At 48.9% G+C, this 20,973-nt stretch overlaps 1 protein-coding gene across 1 annotated transcript in view; it reads left to right on the top strand.

Moving 5' to 3' along the window:
* Positions 1 to 20,973, top strand: part of LOC120052067 (cytosolic carboxypeptidase 6-like) — a gene marked incomplete at its 3' end in the record, with an annotated part of 465,946 nt that overhangs the window by 436,254 nt on the left and 8,719 nt on the right. Inside the window, exons 8-10 of the mRNA XM_038998928.1 lie at positions 4,973 to 5,039; positions 6,761 to 6,875; positions 20,818 to 20,929. Of these exons, the coding sequence (XP_038854856.1) occupies positions 4,973 to 5,039; positions 6,761 to 6,875; positions 20,818 to 20,929 (294 nt within the window). The remainder of the gene's footprint in view (positions 1 to 4,972; positions 5,040 to 6,760; positions 6,876 to 20,817; positions 20,930 to 20,973) is intronic.

Genomic DNA, 20,973 nt, shown 5'->3' with positions numbered 1-20,973 from the left:
GCCCTACCCTGTGCTTTGACCTCTTTCTCCCCTCTCTCTCCAGATGAAATCTCGCGTCTTGTGACGGCCGGCCGCCCAACAACCTGCCCGCTTGACCCTATCCCCTCCTCTCTTCTCCAGACCATTTCCGGAGACCTTCTCCCTTACCTCACCTCACTCATCAACTCATCCTTGACCGCTGGCTACGTCCCTTCCGTCTTCAAGAGAGCGAGAGTTGCACCCCTTCTGAAAAAACCTACACTCGATCCCTCCGATGTCAACAACTACAGACCAGTATCCCTTCTTTCTTTTCTCTCCAAAACTCTTGAACGTGCCGTCCTTGGCCAGCTCTCCTGCTATCTCTCTCAGAATGACCTTCTTGATCCAAATCAGTCAGGTTTCAAGACTAGTCATTCAACTGAGACTGCTCTTCTCTGTGTCACGGAGGCGCTCCGCACTGCTAAAGCTAACTCTCTCTCCTCTGCTCTCATCCTTCTAGACCTATCGGCTGCCTTTGATACTGTGAACCATCAGATCCTCCTCTCCACCCTCTCCGAGTTGGGCATCTCCGGCGCGGCCCACGCTTGGATTGCGTCCTACCTGACAGGTCGCTCCTACCAGGTGGCGTGGCGAGAATCTGTCTCCGCACCACGTGCTCTCACCACTGGTGTCCCCCAGGGCTCTGTTCTAGGCCCTCTCCTATTCTCGCTATACACCAAGTCACTTGGCTCTGTCATATCCTCACATGGTCTCTCCTATCATTGCTATGCAGACGACACACAATTAATCTTCTCCTTTCCCCCTTATGATAACCAGGTGGCGAATCGCATCTCTGCATGTCTGGCAGACATATCAGTGTGGATGACGGATCACCACCTCAAGCTGAACCTCGGCAAGACGGAGCTGCTCTTCCTCCCGGGGAAGGACTGCCCGTTCCATGATCTCGCCATCACGGTTGACAACTCCATTGTGTCCTCCTCCCAGAGTGCTAAGAACCTTGGCGTGATCCTGGACAACACCCTGTCGTTCTCAACTAACATCAAGGCGGTGGCCCGTTCCTGTAGGTTCATGCTCTACAACATTTGCAGAGTACGACCCTGCCTCACACAGGAAGCGGCGCAGGTCCTAATCCAGGCACTTGTCATCTCCCGTCTGGATTACTGCAACTCGCTGTTGGCTGGGCTCCCTGCCTGTGCCATTAAACCCCTACAACTCATCCAGAACGCCGCAGCCCGTCTGGTGTTCAACCTTCCCAAGTTGTCTCACGTCACCCCGCTCCTCCGCTCTCTCCACTGGCTTCCAGTTGAAGCTCGCATCCGCTACAAGACCATGGTGCTTGCCTACGAAGCTGTGAGGGGAACGGCACCTCCGTACCTTCAGGCTCTGATCAGGCCCTACACCCAAACAAGGGCACTGCGTTCATCCACCTCTGGCCTGCTCGCCTCCCTACCTCTGAGGAAGTACAGTTCCCGCTCAGCCCAGTCAAAACTGTTCGCTGCTCTGGCACCCCAATGGTGGAACAAACTCCCCCACGACGCCAGGTCAGCGGAGTCAATCACCACCTTCCGGAGACACCTGAAACCCCACCTCTTTAAGGAATACCTAGGATAGGATAAAGTAATCCTTCTAACCCCCCCCCCCCCCCTTAAAAGATTTAGATGCACTATTGTAAAGTGGTTGTTCCACTGGATATCATAAGGTGAATGCACCAATTTGTAAGTCGCTCTGGATAAGAGCGTCTGCTAAATGACTTAAATGTAATGTCAATGTAATACAGTATACTACAGTTTACTGTAGAATTCTATAGTAAGTACTGAAGTATTCTATAGTAAACTGTAAATAGTATTTTTTTCATGTGGGAGTGACACAAAGGTCGAACCGACAAGGTGGAAAATCTGTCGATGTGCCCTTGAGCAAGGCACTTAACCCTAATTAATCCAGGGTAGACCGTTGATAATGGCAGACCCTAGCTATGACCACACTCTCCGAGGGTGCGATATGCAAAAAATTCCAATTCGCACCTACCATCTCACAACCCTCACAACATTAGCCACAGTCCCCTTTTACCCCCCCCCACCCCCCACCAAATTAAGAGCCGTAAAGTGAACTCAGCAACAACAAAAAACGTCCTCTCACTGTCAACCAAGTTTATTTTCAGCAAACTTAACATGTGTAAATATGTTGATGAACAAAACAAGATTAAACAACTGAGACATAAACTGAACAAGTTCCACAGACATTGTGACTAACAGAAATGGAAAAATGTGTCCCTGAACAAAGGGGGGTCAAAATCAAAGGTAACAGTCAGTATCTGGTGTGGCCACCAGCTGCATTAAGTACTGCAGTTCATCTCCTCCTCATGGACTGCACCAGATTTGCCAGTTCTTGTTGTGGGATGTTACCCCACTCTTCCACCAAGGCACCTGCAAGTTCCCGGACATTTCTGGGGGGAATGGCCCTAGCCCTCACCCTCCGATCCAACAGGTCCCAGACGTGCTCAATGGGATTGAGGTCCGGGCTCTTCGCTGGCCATGGCAGATCATTGACATTCCTGTCTTGCAGGAAATCACACACAGAACGAGCAGTATGGCTGGTGGCATTGTCATGCTGGAGGGTCATGTCAGGATGAGCCTGCAGGAAGGGTACCACATGAGGGAGGAGGATGTCTTCCCTGTAACGCACAGCATTGAGATTGCCTGCAATGACAACAAGCTCAGTCCGATGATGCTGTGACACACCACCCCAGACCATGACGGACCCTCCACCTCCAAATCGATCCCGCTCCAGAGTACAGACCTCGGTGTAACGCTAATTCCTTCAACGATAAACGCAAATCCGACCATCACCCCTGGTGAGACAAAACTGCGACTCGTCAGTGAAGAGCACTTTTTGCCAGTCCTGTCTGGTCCAGCGACGGTGAGTTTGTGCGCATAGGCGACGTTGTTGCAGGTGATGTCTGGTGAGAACCTGCATTACAACAGGCCTACAAGCCCTCAGTCCAGCCTCTCTCAGCCTATTGCGGACAGTCTGAGCACTGATTGAGGGATTGTGCGTTCCTGGTGTAACTCGGGCAGTTGTTGTTGCCATCCTGTACCTGTCCCGCAGGTGTGATGTTCGGATGTTCCGATCCTGTGCAGGTGTTGTTACACGTGGTCTGCCACTGCGAGAATGATCAGCTGTCAGTCCTGTCTCCCTGTAGCGCTGTCTTAGCTCACAGTACGGACATTGCAATTTATTGCCCTGGCCACATCTGCAGTCCTCATGCCTCCTTGCAGCATGCCTAAGGCACATTCACACAGATGAGCAGGGACCCTGGGCATCTTTCTTTTGGTATTTTTCAGAGTCAGTAGAAAGGCCTCTTTAGTGTCCTAAGTTTTCATAACTGTGACTTTAATTGCCTACCGTCTGTAAGATGTTAGTGTCTTAATGACCGTTTCACAGGTGCATGTTCATTAGTTGTTTATGGTTCATTGTACAAGCATGGGAAACAGTGTTTAAAATCTTATTATTATTACCTTATTAGTTATTTGGATTTTTACGAATTATCTTTGAAAGACAGGGTCCTGAAAAAGGGACGTTTCTTTTTTTGCTGAGTTTATTAGCTCTATTCATGCTTGTTTTTACGGACCGTGATAAATGTATATATTATTCAAAGAGCGTGCTGAATAATCCATGCGCTTATTTAATGATTAATTCATGCGCGGGCTGAGAGTGAGGGGGAAGTATTTGTGGGTTGTCCTGGGCACCAGTGATACCCCCTCCTCACCAGCCAAGGTGTCAATCCATCCTCTCCTCCATTGTGCTTGGCGTCTCTCTATCACTTATTCATCCACTGGACTCTCTGAAGATGCAAACGCACACCTTATTCTTTGTGACCACTGGGCCACATGCCCAGAGATATATCCATTTTTCATATAGTTGAATATGATCCCTGCTATATGGAATGTAGTCATCCATATTGAATAAGAGACAAAGCGAAGGAAGGTTTGGCCTGTATGTGGTAATGTATGGTGTGTAACTATATGTAGTGAGGTAGAGGGGGCCATTGTGGATGCAGAACAGATTCAGGGATATAGGCGGACTGTTTCTGTGTGGTTGTGTTTCTGTGTGCTGCTTTGTCTGGTGAATACCAGCGCTCCATTCAGCAGGTAACCATGTTGATGGTAATGTAACCTGCCTGCTCTCTTTGGAAATGAGAGGCAGAGCCTGGTGTTTGGAAATCCCATCATGTAGTTGATAACGAGGGAACATTGTGCTACATGAACAAAGGCTGCTGTGGCGTCAGAGCCCCGTACCGCCGTCCGCCACCCAGAACAGAGGAGGCAGGAATAGGTATGAGCGTGACTCGCAGCAGGTGGAGGCAGATCAGCATGTTAACAGCTTTTTGTCCAGCAGCACCGGTATTCATCCAGCCAATTTTATTAGCCTGAATGCAATTCTTCCTCATTTCCCCTGTAGCCTGGTACTTTCACAGAGAGAAAATAGCAGGCAGATTTGATTTATGGTGCATTAAGCTGGGCAGTCTATCATGGACATCATGTAGATTGTGAAAACATACCTCCAGCAGAATATCTCCAAATGGATCTGGAGGTCATTATAGCATCTTTAGTGGGGAAAACCGTACATGGAATTTAATTTGCAGCATTAAAAAGAGCCTGTCCTTGGACAAATGGGTTAGAGGAGTCTCACTAGCACACATGTCACATAATTTCCATTGGGTCACAATGTCCCTTTTTAACAATGTTAAATAGAATTGATTTCCATCCCAGTCTGCAGATACTGTATGTTCCTTATTACACCAGCGTGCAGTAGTCACTGAATGTTGTTACTGAATTGACCTGAATGCTAATTTACACCGCATACCTGTGAAGTGTGTTTAGTGACCAATTAATCCTGACAGCAGGGCCCCAGTGTCCCTGACCATATTCTCATCTAATGTGTGTGTGTGTGTGTGTGTGTGTCATCTCCAGCTCAACAGAATCCAGAGAAGCAGAAGAAGCTTGTTGTTCTCACAGCCCGTGTACACCCTGGGGAGTCGCCTGCATCCTTCATCTGTCAAGGTATGTCTCTGTCTCCAACCATCTGGCAAGGTATGTCTCTGTCTTCACCCGTCTGTCATTGTATGTCTCTGTCTCCACCCATCTGGCAAGGTATGTCTCTGTCTTCACCCGTCTGTCATTGTATGTCTCTGTCTCCACCCATCTGGCAAGGTATGTCTCTGTCTCCACCCATCTGTAAAGGTAGGTCTCTGTCTCCACCCATCTGTCAAGGTCGGTCTCTATCTCCACCCATCTGTCAAGGTCGGTCTCTGTCTCCACCCTTCTGTAAAGGTAGGTCTCTGTCTCCACCCGTCTGTCAAGGTAGGTCTCTGTCTCCATGCATCTGTAAAGGTAGGTCTCTGTCTCCACCTGTCTGTCAAGGTAGGTCTCTGTCTCCACCCGTCTGGCAAGGTAGGTCTCTGTCTCCACCCGTCTGGCAAGGTAGGTCTCTCTCTGCTCTATACACCTCCCTAATAAGCTTTCGCATGCGCATGCGCACTCACACACAAACACAAAGACACACACACACACACAGCCCAGGTGGAGCATCTCGCAAGCAGTTTATCAAGTTCTCATAGAATTACAGGGAAATAAGTGGAAAAAGAAGCAGATGATTCAAAAAGAGCCTTGGCTTCCACTCATACCTCCCTTAACGTGTCTGCTATTTTTCAGGCTTTCATTAAGATAGGCTCTTCAGGTGAGAAATACTTGTTTCATTGACAAATAACTGAACTCCTGGAGGGTTTCTCTCCTCAACATAAAGGACATCTGAAGTGCAGAAAGAGTGAGTTACAGTTAATACAGTCTTGTCTTAGGTCTTCTTTACTTTCCCATTGTTGAAAATCGAGTGTAAGAAACAATGGAAAAACTCCCAGTTGGTGTCGTAGTGTTTGGTCACCACATAACTCTGAGAGCAGACAGTGCACTGAGCTCAATGTGACTTTGAGCTCCACTTAGGACCAACCCCTGCTCCGACACGCAGATGTGCATGAAATCATTTCAGGAAGTCCGAGCAATTAGACGGCACACTCTGTGGCCTGTACCTGTATCCCACGCTCCTTCTCTCCTCCTGCCTGCCACATTGACTCAATTAGAGAGCTTGTTATGCCTCCATTAGTGGTAACGAGCAGGACAGAGTGGGGCGGGCGGCTGGAGTAGGAGGGAGGGAGGGAGGCAGGGAGGGGTACACAGTGCTGGTTGTCGGCCCTCTCTGCTTCTTATTTACCTGTCAATTATCCTGCTTCAGTCCAGGGCTGTGGAGGGCTTTTCTGTGGCCGGCACTGTTTACATGTCTCAATGCTATCTCTCTCTGTCTCGCTCTCTTTTTCAATCTCCCTCTCTCTCTCGTTGGCTGTCTCTGTGTCTCATCTGTAGCAGATAGCGTTATCTCCCTCACTCAGTGTTTGAGGCCCTGTGGGCTAATCAGGTCCTCTGCGCTGTCTGTTTTTATCCCACTGTCAGCTCTATTCAATTTGTATCGATTTTGGAGGGATGTCTCAGGTTTCCCCTCTGATTTTTATAATGCTCCCCTTTTGTCCTTCTCTTTTTGTTTCTCAAAACTCAATTAACTGGGGCCTTGGGTTTTCTTTTCAAGTCAATTTTACTGGGAGTGTGTGTGAGGATGTGTGTGCATATTTGTGTGAATGAAATAGAATAGCTTTGAGCGTGATTCTCTCCAGCCATACAGTAGAGTGAATCTGGAGGGCTTAATAACCCTGACAGTGTCCTTTGTGTTGCTTTAGGAGTGATTGACTTCCTGGTCAGCCAGCACCCTGTAGCCGTAATCCTGCGTGACCATGTGATCTTTAAGATTGTACCCATGCTCAACCCTGACGGGGTCTACTTAGGCAACTACAGGTAAGCTCAACCATCAATATATAAAATTCCCCTTTCTTCATGGACAAAAAGAGCAGTTCAGTTGTAATAATTTCCATCCTGTTGCTTGAGGTCTACTGAAAAGTTGTACTTTTGATGGATTCCGCTAGAGATTTCTGACTAGACTGCAGCACATTGCTAGTGCTAAAGAGAGATGCTGTGATGATGTGTTTGGTAACGCCCACTGTGGAGGTCCCCTACCAGATGATTTATGGGCCGCTAGATGCATGTGTGGGAATAGCAGGCTGGGCTGCCGGCCCTCTCATCTTCTATTTCTCCCTCTGCCTCCAAAGCGCCATCCCTGGAATATGAACTGCTGGCGTTCCTATTCTGCTGTCTCTTCTCCTCCGTTGACAGTTCAACTCAATGTAATTGCTGCAGTAGTCCAGGCTGTTGCAGGTACTCTAAATCAAATCACCTCTTATTCCCCACTGCTAGTTCTCAATCCAATCATGCGCGCAAAGACACACACACACACACACACACACACATCTTTCTGTCTCTATTCTTGCGTAAGATATATCTTGCCTGTGCCAAATGTATGCTCTTGCAGTACTGTGTCTTCTATGCTGAGTTGTGTGTGTTTTCTGAGGCCATACACTCCATCCTTTGTTTAGCGTTGAGACACAGGCTCCATGGGCATCGTTTCCACCTCCCTCTCCATAATTGCCTTTTACTTAATGGGGTGGACTTGAGGAATACAAATGCACTGAGATGATAGTGCTTCCACTGAACATGTGTTTGTGGCTGCCATCTAGTGGCCGCTCCCCCCCACTGCGCTGAGTTTATCAATTGTAGATCAAGTGTGCTCTCTGGCAATGATGAGGTTAGACACATCTTGTTGCTAATCGTTCCGTTTTAAAGGCTGTTTTCATCAACTCTGGAAAATAATGCGGTCGGCCTGGCTGAATGGTGTGTGTGTATGTGTGTCTTTGCGTGCATGATTGGATTGAGAACTAGCAGTGGGGAATAAGAGGTGATTTGATTTAGAGTACCTGCAACAGCCTGGACTACTGCAGCAATTACATTGAGTTGAACTGTCAACGGAGGAGAAGAGACAGCAGAATAGGAACGCCAGCAGTTCATATTCCAGGGATGGCGCTTTGGAGGCAGAGGGAGAAATAGAAGATGACTCCTCACCCACACTACGTCCAGGCACCACATCACCCCTGTCATCCGTGAACTCCACTGGCTTCCTGTCTCCCAATGCAATGATTACAAGACCCCCCCCCCCCCCACACACACACACACACACACATACAAGCAAAGAAATACACTACTAAGACACTCCTCTCTTCACCATACTGAACTGGGTTCGTATCCAGATACCGAGCCCTCCCCTCCCCATACACTGATACATCACACTCTTTCTCTTCTTTCAGCCCACCCCTCTCTTTATTCATGTTTTTGTTTAGTTTGAAATTTTGTTTTGACTCCTGGTTTTTTGCTTTTGTTTTCATTTCTACAATTGTAAAGCGACTTTGGGTTCTTGAAAGCACTGTATAAGTCCCATGTATTATTATTATTGGCTCCATATTAATATGATGTCAATTAGAGCGTCTCTTTCTGCCCCTACCAGTGAGGCCTAATTGGCCTTTCTGTGGGCTCAGCACAGCATCTGGAGGGGGATCGAACAGATGCGTGCAGGGAACAGAATCAATCGCTGCTGACCACAGATTACTATCTCAGGCATGCACAGTGACATTGACACACAGACACAGGCCCCCTTGAAAGACATGGATACTGAGCAGCAGCAGCTGAATATCCCAGAGTCCTTTCTTCCTCTGACTAGAGGTCCTGGCATTAGCTGCTCTTTGATTGGAGTCCAATAATTAGCTCCACTACATGGCCAAAGGTATGTGGACAACTGCTGTCGAACATCTCTTCCAAAATCATGGGAAAAAAAATAAAATGGAGTTGGTTTCCCCTTTGCTGCTATAACAGCCTCCACTCTCCTGGGAAGGCTTTCCACTAGATGTTGGAACATTGCTGTGGGGACTTGCTTCCATTCAGCCACAAGAGCATCAGTGAGGTTAGGCACTGATGTTGGGCGACTAGGCCTGGCTCAGTCGGCGTTCCAATTCATCCCAAAGGTGTTTTTTTTGGTATTGGTATTTTATTAGGATCCTCATTAGCTGTTGCAAAAGCAGCAGCTACTTTTCCTGGGGTCCACACATAACATGAAACATAATACAGAATGGCATAATACAGATCTGTCACGTTCCTGACCTGTTTTCTGTTATTTTTGTATGTGTTTAGTTGGTCAGGGCGTGAGTTGGGGTGGGCATTCTATGTTTTGTGTTTCTATGTTTAGTTCATTGGTAATTAGCCTTATATGGTTCTCAATCAGGGACAGGTGGTTGACGTTTCCTCTGATTGAGAACCATATAAAGGTAGGCTGTTCACACTGTTTGTTTGTGGGTGGTTGTCTTCTGTGTCTGCATGTATGTTCGTACCACACGGGACTGTAGCGTTTGTTCGTTCGTTTGTTGTAGTCTGTACCTGTTCCTGCGTTCTTCGTGTTATATGTAAGTTCTCATGTTTTAGGTCAGTCTACGTTCGTTTTGTTATTTTGTAATCATTCCAAGTGTTTTTTTCGTGTTCGTCTTCGGCAGTTAATAAATTCATTATGTTTTCAAAACCCGCTGCATTTTGGTCTGATCCCTACTCCTCCTCTTCGGAAGAAGAGGAGGAGGACAATAATTACAGAACCACCCACCAACAAACCAGGACCAAGCAGCGGCAGCAGGAGAGGCTGCACTATTTGGAGAAATGGACATGGGAGGATGACCTAGAAGGCAAAGGACCCTGGGCACAGCCAGGAGAATATCGCCGCCCCAAAGAGGAGCTGGAGGCAGCTAAAGCTGAGAGGCGGCGATATGAGGAGGCAGCACGGAAACAAGGCTGGAAGCCCGTAAGTCAAACCCAAAAATGTCTTGGGGGGGGGGGGGGGCTCTTGGGAAGTGTAGTTGGGTCAGTCAGGAGACGTGAGCCAACTCCTCCTGCTTACCGTAAGGAGCCGGTGAGGGCGGAGTTGGAGGTGAGTGACGCAGAGACAGTAAAGGAGTTAATGGAGAAATTGGAGGAGAGAGTTATGAGGGATGTACTGGTTTGGTGCTTTAGGCACGGCATCCGTCCGACTGAACGTGTTGGTGAGTTGATGTCACCGGGTACCGCTCTCCATACTCGTCCTGAGGTGCGTGCTAGCCGTCTGGTTAAGACAGTGCCTACACCACGCACCAAGCCTCCTGTGCGTCTCCAGAGTCCTGTGCGTCCTGTTACTGCTCCCCGCACTAGCCCTGAGATACGTGTTCCCAGCCCAATACCACCAGTGCTGGCACCACGCACCAAGCCTCCTGTGCGTCTCCAGAGCCCTGTTCCTCCTCCATGCACTCTCCATGTGGTGCGTGTCTCCAGCCCAGTGCCACCAGTGCTGGCACCACGCACCGGGCCTCCTGTGCGTCTCCAGAGCCCTGTACGCACTGTTCCTTCTCCCCGTACTCGCCCTGATGTGCGTGCCCTCAGCCCGGTACCACCAGTGCCGGTACCACGCACCAGGCCTATAGTACGCCTTGAGAGTCCAGTGGTCCCTGTTGTTGTTCCCCGCACTAGCCTGATGGTGCGTGTCCTTAGCCCGGTACCTCCAGTTCCGGCACCACGCACTAGGCATACAGTGCGCCTCAGCCGGCCAGAGTCTGCCGTCTGCCCAACGGCGCCTGAACTGCCCGTCTGCCCAACGGCGCCTGAACTGCCCGTCTGCCCAACGGCGCCTGAACTGCCCGTCTGCCCAACGGCGCCTGAACTGCCCGTCTGCCCAACGGCGCCTGAACTGTCCGTCTGCCAAGCGCCGCATGAACTGCCCGTCTGTACTGAGCTTTCAAAGCCGCCCGTCTGTACTGAGCCTGCAAAGCCGCCCGTCTGCCATGAGCCTTCAGAGCCGTCCGCCAGACAGGAGCCGCTAGAGCCTTCCGCCAGACAGGAGCAGCCAGAGCCTTCCGCCAGACAGGAGCAGCCAGAGCCTTCCGCCAGACAGGAGCAGCCAGAGCCTTCCGCCAGACAGGAGCAGCCAGAGCCTTCCGCCAGACAGGAGCAGCCAGAGCCTTCCGCCAGACAGGAGCAGCCAGAGCCTTCCGCCAGACAGGAGCAGCCAGAGCCTTCCGCCAGACAGGAGCAGCCAGAGCCTTCCGCCAGACAGGAGCAGCCAGAGCCTTCCGCCAGACAGGAGCAGCCAGAGCCTTCCGCCAGACAGGAGCAGCCAGAGCCTTCCGCCAGACAGGATCAGCCAGAGCCTTCCGCCAGACAGGATCAGCCAGAGCCTTCCGCCAGACAGGATCAGCCAGAGCCTTCCGCCAGACAGGATCAGCCAGAGCCTTCCGCCAGACAGGATCAGCCAGAGCCTTCCGCCAGACAGGATCAGCCAGAGCCTTCCGCCAGACAGGATCAGCCAGAGCCTTCCGCCAGACAGGAGCAGCCAGAGCCTTCCGCCAGACAGGAGCAGCCAGAGCCTTCCGCCAGTCAGGAGCTGCCAGAGCCGCCAGCCAGTCAGGAGCTGCCAGAGCCGCCAGCCAGTCAGGAGCTGCCAGAGCCGCCAGCCAGTCAGGAGCTGCCAGAGCCGCCAGCCAGTCAGGAGCTGCCAGAGCCGCCAGCCAGTCAGGAGCCGCCAGAGCCGCCAGCCAGTCAGGAGCCGCCAGAGCCGCCAGCCAGTCAGGAGCCGCCAGAGCCGCCAGCCAGTCAGGAGCCGCCAGAGCCGCCAGCCAGTCAGGAGCCGCCAGAGCCGCCAGCCAGTCAGGAGCCGCCAGAGCCGCCAGCCAGTCAGGAGCCGCCAGAGCCGCCAGCCAGTCAGGAGCCGCCAGAGCCGCCAGCCAGTCAGGAGCCGCCAGAGCCGCCAGCCAGTCAGGAGCCGCCAGAGCCGCCAGCCAGTCAGGAGCCGCCAGAGCCGCCAGCCAGTCAGGAGCCGCCAGAGCCGCCAGCCAGTCAGGAGCCGCCAGAGCCGCCAGCCAGTCAGGAGCCGCCAGAGCCGCCAGCCAGTCAGGAGCCGCCAGAGCCGCCAGCCAGTCAGGAGCCGCCAGAGCCGCCAGCCAGTCAGGAGCCGCCAGAGCCGCCAGCCAGCCAGGAGCCGCCAGAGCCGCCAGCCAGCCAGGATCCGCCAGAGCCGCCAGTCAGCCAGGATCCGCCAGAGCCGCCAGTCAGCCAGGATCCGCCAGAGCCGCCAGTCAGCCAGGATCCGCCAGAGCCGCCAGCCAGCCAGGATCCGCCAGAGCCGCCAGCCAGCCAGGATCCGCCAGAGCCGCCAGCCAGCCAGGATCCGCCAGAGCCGCCAGCCAGGATCCGCCCTTCAGTCATGAGCTGCCCTACAGTCATGAGCTGCCCTCCAGTCATGAGCTGCCCTCCAGTCATGAGCTGCCCTCCAGTCATGAGCTGCCCTCCAGTCATGAGCTGCCCTCCAGTCATGAGCTGCCCTACAGTCATGAGCTGCCCTACAGTCATGAGCTGCCCTACAGTCATGAGCTGCCCTACAGTCCGGAGCTGCCCTACAGTCCGGAGCTGCCCTACAGTCCGGAGCTGCCCTACAGTCCGGAGCTGCCACTCAGTCCGGAGCTGCCACTCAGTCCGGAGCTGCCACTCAGTCCGGAGCTGCCTCTTTGTCATGAGCTACCTCTCTGTCCTGAGCTACCTCTCTGTCCTGAGCTACCTCTATGTCCTGAGTTATCTAGGGGGGACCGGTGTGAAGGTTCCTAGACCAGGGTTGGGGGCGAGGATCGCCACTCGGAGGACGCTAAGGAGGGGGACAAAGACAATGGTGGAGTGGTGTCCTCGTCCTGCGCCGGAGCCGCCACCGCGGACAGATGCCCACCCAGACCCTCCCCTTGAGTTTTAGGGGTGCGCCCGGAGTTCGCACCTTGAGGGGGGGGGTTCTGTCACGTTCCTGACCTGTTTTCTGTTATTTTTGTATGTGTTTAGTTGGTCAGGGCGTGAGTTGGGGTGGGCATTCTATGTTTTGTGTTTCTATGTTTAGGTCATTGGTAATTAGCCTTATATGGTTCTCAATCGGGGACAGGTGGTTGACGTTTCCTCTGATTGAGAACCATATAAAGATAGGCTGTTCACACTGTTTGTTTGTGGGTGGTTGTCTTCTGTGTCTGCATGTATGTTCGTACCACACGGGACTGTAGCGTTTGTTCGTTCGTTTGTTGTAGTCTGTACCTGTTCCTGCGTTCTTCGTGTTATATGTAAGTTCTCATGTTTTAGGTCAGTCTACGTTCGTTTTGTTATTTTGTAATCATTCCAAGTGTTTTTTTCGTGTTCGTCTTCGGCAGTTAATAAATTCATTATGTTTTCAAAACCCGCTGCATTTTGGTCTGATCCCTACTCCTCCTCTTCGGAAGAAGAGGAGGAGGACAATAATTACAAGATCAATAGACAAGACCAGCTCAAGGACAGAAAAACATACATTTTTTTAAAGGCACACGTAGCCTACATATCAATGCATACACACAAACTATCTAGGTCAAATAGGGGAGAGGCGTTGTGCCACGAGGTGTTGCTTTATCTGTATTTTGAAACCAGGTTTTCTGTTTATTTGAGCAATATAAGATGGAAGGAAGTTCCATGCAATAAGGACTCTATATAATACTGTACGCTTTCTTGAATTTGTTCTGGGGGCTGTGAAAAGACCCCTGGTGGCATGTCTGGTGGAATAAGTGTGTGTGTCAGAGCTGTGTGTAAGTTGACTATGCAAACAATTTGGGATTTTCAACACATTAATGTTTCTTATAAAAAGAAGAAGTGATGCAGTCAGTCGCTCCTCAACTCTTAGCCAAGAGAGACTGGCATGCATAGTATTTTTTACATTTTTTAAAATAAATTTATTGAATATCTGAAACATACAATATACAGTACTTGCAGTGAAGCCGCTCACCAACTACATCATACCAGTCATCCAACAGATTCCCATTCAGAGCGACACACAGAAGCATCTCGGGTCAATGCCCTGCTCAAGGGCACGTTGACAAATCTACCACCAGGCCAAAAAACATGAACCTGAACCCTCCAAGATCCCCCCCACAGTTCCCCAATAGCTGTCCCTCAACCATTTGAGACTCCTCCCACAGTCCCCCCCCAAGAAGAACATTTTTAAATAAAAATTTCAATTAATTCCGTTCCCCACCCCCAAGAACCCCCCAATGCACCAACAACCAAGAGAATGAACTAAAGAGAAAAAAGGAAAAGACAGAAGAAAACAGCAAACAACAATGCAAAAAAGAAATAATAAAACAAAATAATACATTTTAAACAAAGGACATCAAGGACAACTAAAATCATAACAGCAATGCCAACTGTATATGTTTGTGTGCATAGTATTTATATCAGCCCTCTGATTGCAATTAAGAGCAAAACGTGCCACTCTGTCTGGGTCAGCTGCAGTTTAACTAGGTCTTTCCTTGCAGCACTGGACCACATGACTGGACAATAATCAAGTTTATACAAACTAGAGCCTGCAGAACTTGCTTTTTGGAGTGTGGTGTCAAAAATGCAGAGCTTCTCTTTATTACGGCTAGACCTCTCCCCATCTTTGCAACCACTGAATCTATATGTTTTGACCATGACAGTTTACAATCTAAGGCAACGCCCCAAGTAATTTAGTCTCCTCAACTTGTTCAACAAACACACCATTCCTTACCAGATTCCGCTGAGGTCTAGCACTTAAGGAATGATTTGTACCAAATACAATGCTCCTAGTTTTAGAGATGCTCAGGACCAGTTTATTACTGGCCACCCATTCCAAAACAGACTGCAACTCTTTGTTAATGTAACGGCTGTCTAATGCGTGCAGGCGTACTGGCTCCCTTGAGCACTGAGCCTGCCCAACCTTACCTGGTTGTATGCTCCCCGTAGCCCGACCAATGCGGGGAGGTGGAATAATCCGCACTGGGCTGTGTAGGCGAACCGGGGACACCATGCGTAAGGCTGGTGCCATGTATGCCGGCCCGAGGAGACGCTCTGGAGACCAGACGCGTTGAGCCGGCTTCATGGCACCTGGCTCAATGCCCAATCTAGCCCTGCCAGTGCGGGGAGGTGGAATAACCCGCACCGGGCTATGCACACGTACAGGAGACACCATGCGCTCTACCGCATAACGCGGTGTCTGCCCGTACTCTCGCACTCCACGGTAAGCATAGGGAGTTGGCGCAGGTCTCCTACCTGACTTCGCCACACTCCCTTGTAGCCCCCTCCCAAGAAATTTTTGGGTTTTACTCACGGGCTTCCAGCCTTGCTTCCGTGCTGCCTCTTCGTATCGCCTCCTCTCGGCTTTAGCTGCCTCCAGCTCTTCACGAGGGAGGCGATATTCTCCCGGTTGTGCCCAAGGTCCCTTACCATCCAGTATCTCCTCCCAAGTCCAAGAATCCTGTGTATATAGCTCCTGCTGCTGCTTTACACGCTGCTTGGTCCCGTTCTGGTGGGTAATTCTGTAACGGCTGTCTAATGCCTCCTCCTCGGATGAGGAGGAGGCGTAAGGGTCGGACCAAAATGCAGCGTTGTATGAGTACATATTCTTTTATTAGAGACGAAGACGAAACAAACAATATACAAACTAAAACACAAAACAATAAACCACAAACATGAAGATACAAACGAAAGTGCACACACAGCTACTAACGTTAGACATAGACAAAACACACAAACATCCCATATAACACAACCCTGACCTAACTAAACTAATAAAGAAAATCAATATAACAGAGGCCAGGGTGTGACAGTTAAGGGTTTCAGTGACTTCATTAGCTGTGGTTGCTGATGCATATATGGTTGAATCATCAGCATACATGGACACACATGCTTTGTTTAATGCCGGTGGCAGGTCATTGGTAAAAATAGAAAAGAGTAGAGGGCCTAAAGAGCTGCCCTGAGGTACACCACACTTTATATGTTTGACATTAGAGAAGCTTCCATTAAAGAAAACCCTTTGTTCTATTAGATAGATAGATAGATAGATCTAAATCCACGATATGGCAGAGGTTGAAAAGCCATAGCACATCCGTTTTTTCAAAAACAGGTTATGGTCAATGATAGCAAAGGCTGCACTGAAATCTAACAGTACATCTCCCACAATCTTCTTATTATCAATTTATTTCAACCAATCATCAGTCATTTGTGTCAGTGCAGTACATGTTGAGTGCCCTTCTCTATAAGCATGCTTAAAGTCTGTTGTTATCTTGTTTACAGAGAAATCGCATTGTATTTGGTCAAACACATTTTTTTCCAACAGTTTGCTAAGAACTGGCAGCAAGCTTATAGGTCTGCTGTTAGAATCAGTAAAGGCCGCTTTACCACTCTCGGGTAGCGAAATTACTTTGGCTTCCCTCCAGGCCTGAAGACAAAGACTTTCCTCTAGGCTCAGATTAAAAATATGACAGATAGGGGTGGCTATAGAGTCAGCTACCATCCTCAGTAGCTTTCCATCTAAGTTGTCAATGCCAGGAGGTTTATCATTATTTATCGATAACAATAATTTTTCCACCTCTCCCACACTAACTTTACAAAATTCAAACTTGCAATGCTTTTCTTTCATCATTTGTTTTTTTATGCATGAATACAATTGTTCACTGTTCGTTGTTGGCATTTCCTGCCTAAGTTATCCCACTTTGCCAATTAAATAATCATTCAAATAATTGGCCATATCAAATGGTTTTGTGATGAATAAGCCATCTGATTCGATAAAAGATGGAGATGAATTTGTCTTTCTGCCCATAATTTCCTTTAAAGTCCTCAAAAAGTGATTTAATTGATCTTGGCTTCATAATAAAATGTATTCTTCTTTTTGTTGAGTTTAGTCACATAATTTCTCAATTTGCAGTAAGTAAGCAAATCAAGTCAAATCAAATCAAGTTTATTTATATAGCCCTTCGTACATCAGCTAATATCGCGAAGTGCTGTACAGAAACCCAGCCTAAAACCCCAAACAGCAAGCAATGCAGGTGTAGAAGCACGGCGGCTAGGAAAAACTCCCTAGAAAGGCCAAAACCTAGGAAGAAACCTAGAGAGGAACCAGGCTATGAGGGGTGGCCAGTCCTCTTCTGGCTGTGCCGGGTGGAGATTATAACAGAACATGGCCAAGATGTTCAAATGTTCATAAATGACCAGCATGGTCAAATAATAACCAGGAGTAAATGTCAGTTGGCTTTTCATAGCCGATCATTAAGAGTATCTCTACCGCTCCTGCGGTCTCTAGAGAGTTGAAAAAAGCAGGTCTGGGACAGGTAGCACGTCCGGTGGACAGGTCAGGGTTCCATAGCCGCAGGCAGAACAGTTGAAACTGGAACAGCAGCAAGGCCAGGTGGACTGGGGACAGCAAGGAGTCATCATGCCCGGTAGTCCTGACGCATGGTCCTAGGGCTCAGGTCCTCCGAGAGAGAGAAAGAAAGAGAGAGAGAAGGAGAGAATTAGAGAGAGCATACTTAAATTCACACAGGACACCGGATAAGACAGGAGAAGTACTCCAGATATAACCAACTGACCCTAGCCCCCCGACACATAAACGACTGCAGCATAAATACTGGAGGCTGAGACAGGAGGGGTCAGGAGACACTGTGGCCCCATCCAATGATACCCCCGGACAGGGCCAAACAGGAAGGATATAACCCCACCCACTTTGCCAAAGCACAGCCCCCACACCACTAGAGGGATATCTTCAACCACCAACTTACCATCCTGAGACAAGGCCGAGTATAGCCCACAAAGATCTCCACCACAGCACAAACCAAGGGGGGGCGCCAACCCAGACAGGAAGATCACGTCAGTAACTCAACCCACTCAAGTGACGCACCCCTCTTAGGGACGGCATGAAAGAGCACCAGTAAGCCAGTGACTCAGCCCCTGTAATAGGGTTAGAGGCAGAGAATCCCAGTGGAGAGAGGCCAGTCAGATGTGCAGCAAGCCAACTTATTAGCCACTCCTTTTGCCCCATCTCTTTCAACCATACAGTTTTTCAATTCCTCATCAATCCATGGAGCCTTAACAGTTCTAGCAGTCAGTTTCTTAACAGGTGCATGTTTATCAATAATTGGAAGAAGCAATTTCATAAATTCATCAAGTGCAGGACCTGGATGCTCCTCATTAATCACATCAGACCAACAAATATTTTAACATCATCCACATAAGAGTCACAGCAAATCTTTTGTATGATCTCTTATACACTATTTTAGGCCCAGCTGTTGGAACTTTGGCCTTCCTGGATATAGCCACTATACTGTGATCACTGCATCCAATGGGTGCGGATACAGCTTTAGAACAAAGTTCTACAGCATTAGTAAAAATATGATCGATACATGTGGATGATCTTGTTCCTGTAGTGTTTGTAAACACCTTGGTAGGTTGATTAATAACCTGAACCAGATTACAGGCACTGGTTACAGCAAGAAGCTTCCTCTTGAGCGGATAGCTTTACGAAAACCCATCAATATTCAGGTCCCAAAGAAAGTAGACCTCTCTGTTTACATCACATACACTATCAAGAATTTCACACATAGTATTTAGATACTGACTGTTAGCACGTGATGGTCTATAGCAACACCCCAAAAGAAAAGGCTTTAGATGTGCCAAGTGAACCTGCAACCACAACACTTCAATAACACTTGACATAAGATCTTCTCTTAGCATTACAGGGATATGGCTCTGAATATATACAGCAACACCTCCCCCATAAGCATTTCTGTCTCTTCTATAGATGTTATATCCTTGTATTGCTACTGATGTATCATTAAATAAATTATCTAAGTGAGTCTCAGAAATGGCTAATATATGAATGTTATCTGATGTTAGCAAGTTATTGATTTCATGAACCTTATTTCTAAGGCTACATATATTAATATGGTCTATTTTCAGCCCTTTCCTGGGTAGCTTATCAGAGATAGACTGAACACTGAAAAGAGCCAACAAAGCAAGAGAAAAATATATACATTCAGCAGTCCATTAATCAATTTGTGTGTGTGTGTGTGTGTGTGTGTGTGTGTGTGTGTGTGTGTGTGTGTGTGTGTGTGTGTGTGTGTGTGTGTGTGTGTGTGTGTGTGTGTGTGTGTGTGTGTGTGTGTGTGTGTGTGTGTGTGTGTGTGTGTGTGTGTGTGTGTGATGCGGGGTTGAAGCTACAAACACATAGGCTTGGCTCTGTCATCCCTTCCAGGCTTCTGGGAGGGAGGGTGGACAGTGAGCCTGTCATAGGGGATGTAATCAATGTCCCCACGCACTCTGGCAGCTTTCATGGCTGGGATCAGTTCTTTCCTCTTCTGGCGCACAGCTTCAGGATAGTCCTGGTTAAGGAAGATATACGTTCCTCTCAAGTTCTTGGCTCTTTCCAGAACAGCTACCTTGTCCTTGAACCTCAGGAACTTGACCACTATCGGCCTGGGCCTATCACCTGTGCCGGTGGTAGTTTTACCAGTCCTGTGGGCACACTCCACCTCAATCATCCTGTGGTCCATCTTCAATTTCTCAGAGATCATTTTGTCCTCAGAATCCATCCAGGTCTCGTGCAGATTCTGCAATTCCGTCCACAACCATGTTGTTCCGCCTTGATTGTCCCTCGAGACTGATTTATCTATCATTGTTAGCATGGATTCACACACAGAACTGATGTCCTCTCTCAATGACTTACAGACTGCTGTCATCTTGCCGTTCTCCTGTTTCAACTCATCGAGCTGACCCTGGGAGAACTGCAAACTGTACTTCAGGTCCTGGACCTCTCTGGTCAGATCATCCATTCTTTTATTAGTTGAATCCACCAGTATTTGGACAAAACACTTGAAGCTATTTTCTTGTTGTTGTAACAACTGCATGTAGATCTAGTTTAAAATACCCTTCGCATGTGACAGAGACACAGCCTACCCCGACCAAACCCGGATGACGCTGGGCCAATTGTGCTCCGCCCTATGGGACTCCCAATCACGACCAGATGTGATACAGCCTGGAATCGAACCAGTGCCTTAGACCACTGTCCCACTCTGAAGCCCTAATGTAAGTTCTTCCACATCGATCTTGACAAACCATTTCTGTATGGACCTCGCTTTGTGTATGGGGGCATTGTCATGCTGAAACAGGAAAGGGCCTTCCCCAAACTGTTGCCACGAAGTTGGAAGCACAGAATCGTCTAGAATGTAATTGTATGCTGTATCGTTACGATTTCCCTTCACTGAAACTAAGGGGCCCAGCACGAACCATGAAAAACAGCCCCAGACCCTTATTCCTCCTCCACCAAACTTTATGCATAGTGCATAGGCACTATGCATTGGTACAGGTAGCGTTCTCATGGCATCCGCCAAACCGAAATTAGTCCATCTGGATTGCCAGATGGTGAAGCGCGATTCATCACTCCAGAGAACGCGTTCCCACTGTTCCAGAGTCCAATGGCGGCGAGCTTTACATCGCTCCAGCCGACGCTTGGCATTGCGCATGGTGATCTTAGGCTTGTGTGCTGTTGCTCGGTCATGGAAACCCATTTCACGAAGCTCCCGACAAACAGTTATTGTGCTGACGTCGCTTCCAGCTCTAGCAGGGCAGAAATATTACAAACTGACTTGTTGGAAAGGTGGCATCCTATGACGGTGCCATGTTGAAAGTCACAGAGCACTTCAGTACGGGCAATTCTACTGCCTATGTTTGTCTATGGAGATTGCATGGCTATGTGCTGGATTTTATCTACCTGTCAGCAATGGGTGTGGCTGAAATAGCCAAATCCACTAATTTGAAGGGATGTCCATATACTTCTGGCCATGTAGTGTATGTGCAGATTGATTCTTGTAGAACAATCAGGTAGTTAAAGCTAATTGACTGTTTAGTGAAAATCTGAAAGAAAAAATTGATTGCTGATTGAATGAATTAGTGTTGTAGGTATCTGAAAATATTCAACTCATGTGTGTATGGTCATTTCCAGGTGCTCTCTTATGGGTTTTGACCTGAACCGTCACTGGCAGGAGCCGTCCCCCTGGATCCACCCCACCCTCCACGCCGTCAAACAGCTCATTGTCCAGCTCAGCCAAGACGCAGTGAGTCCCAAACTCCAAACTGCTTCCAACATCTGTATTACACA

Source organism: Salvelinus namaycush, chromosome 8 (assembly GCF_016432855.1).
Source record: "Salvelinus namaycush isolate Seneca chromosome 8, SaNama_1.0, whole genome shotgun sequence".
Lineage (NCBI taxonomy): Eukaryota > Metazoa > Chordata > Actinopteri > Salmoniformes > Salmonidae > Salvelinus > Salvelinus namaycush.
This window is presented reverse-complemented; position numbering and strand designations above follow the sequence as displayed.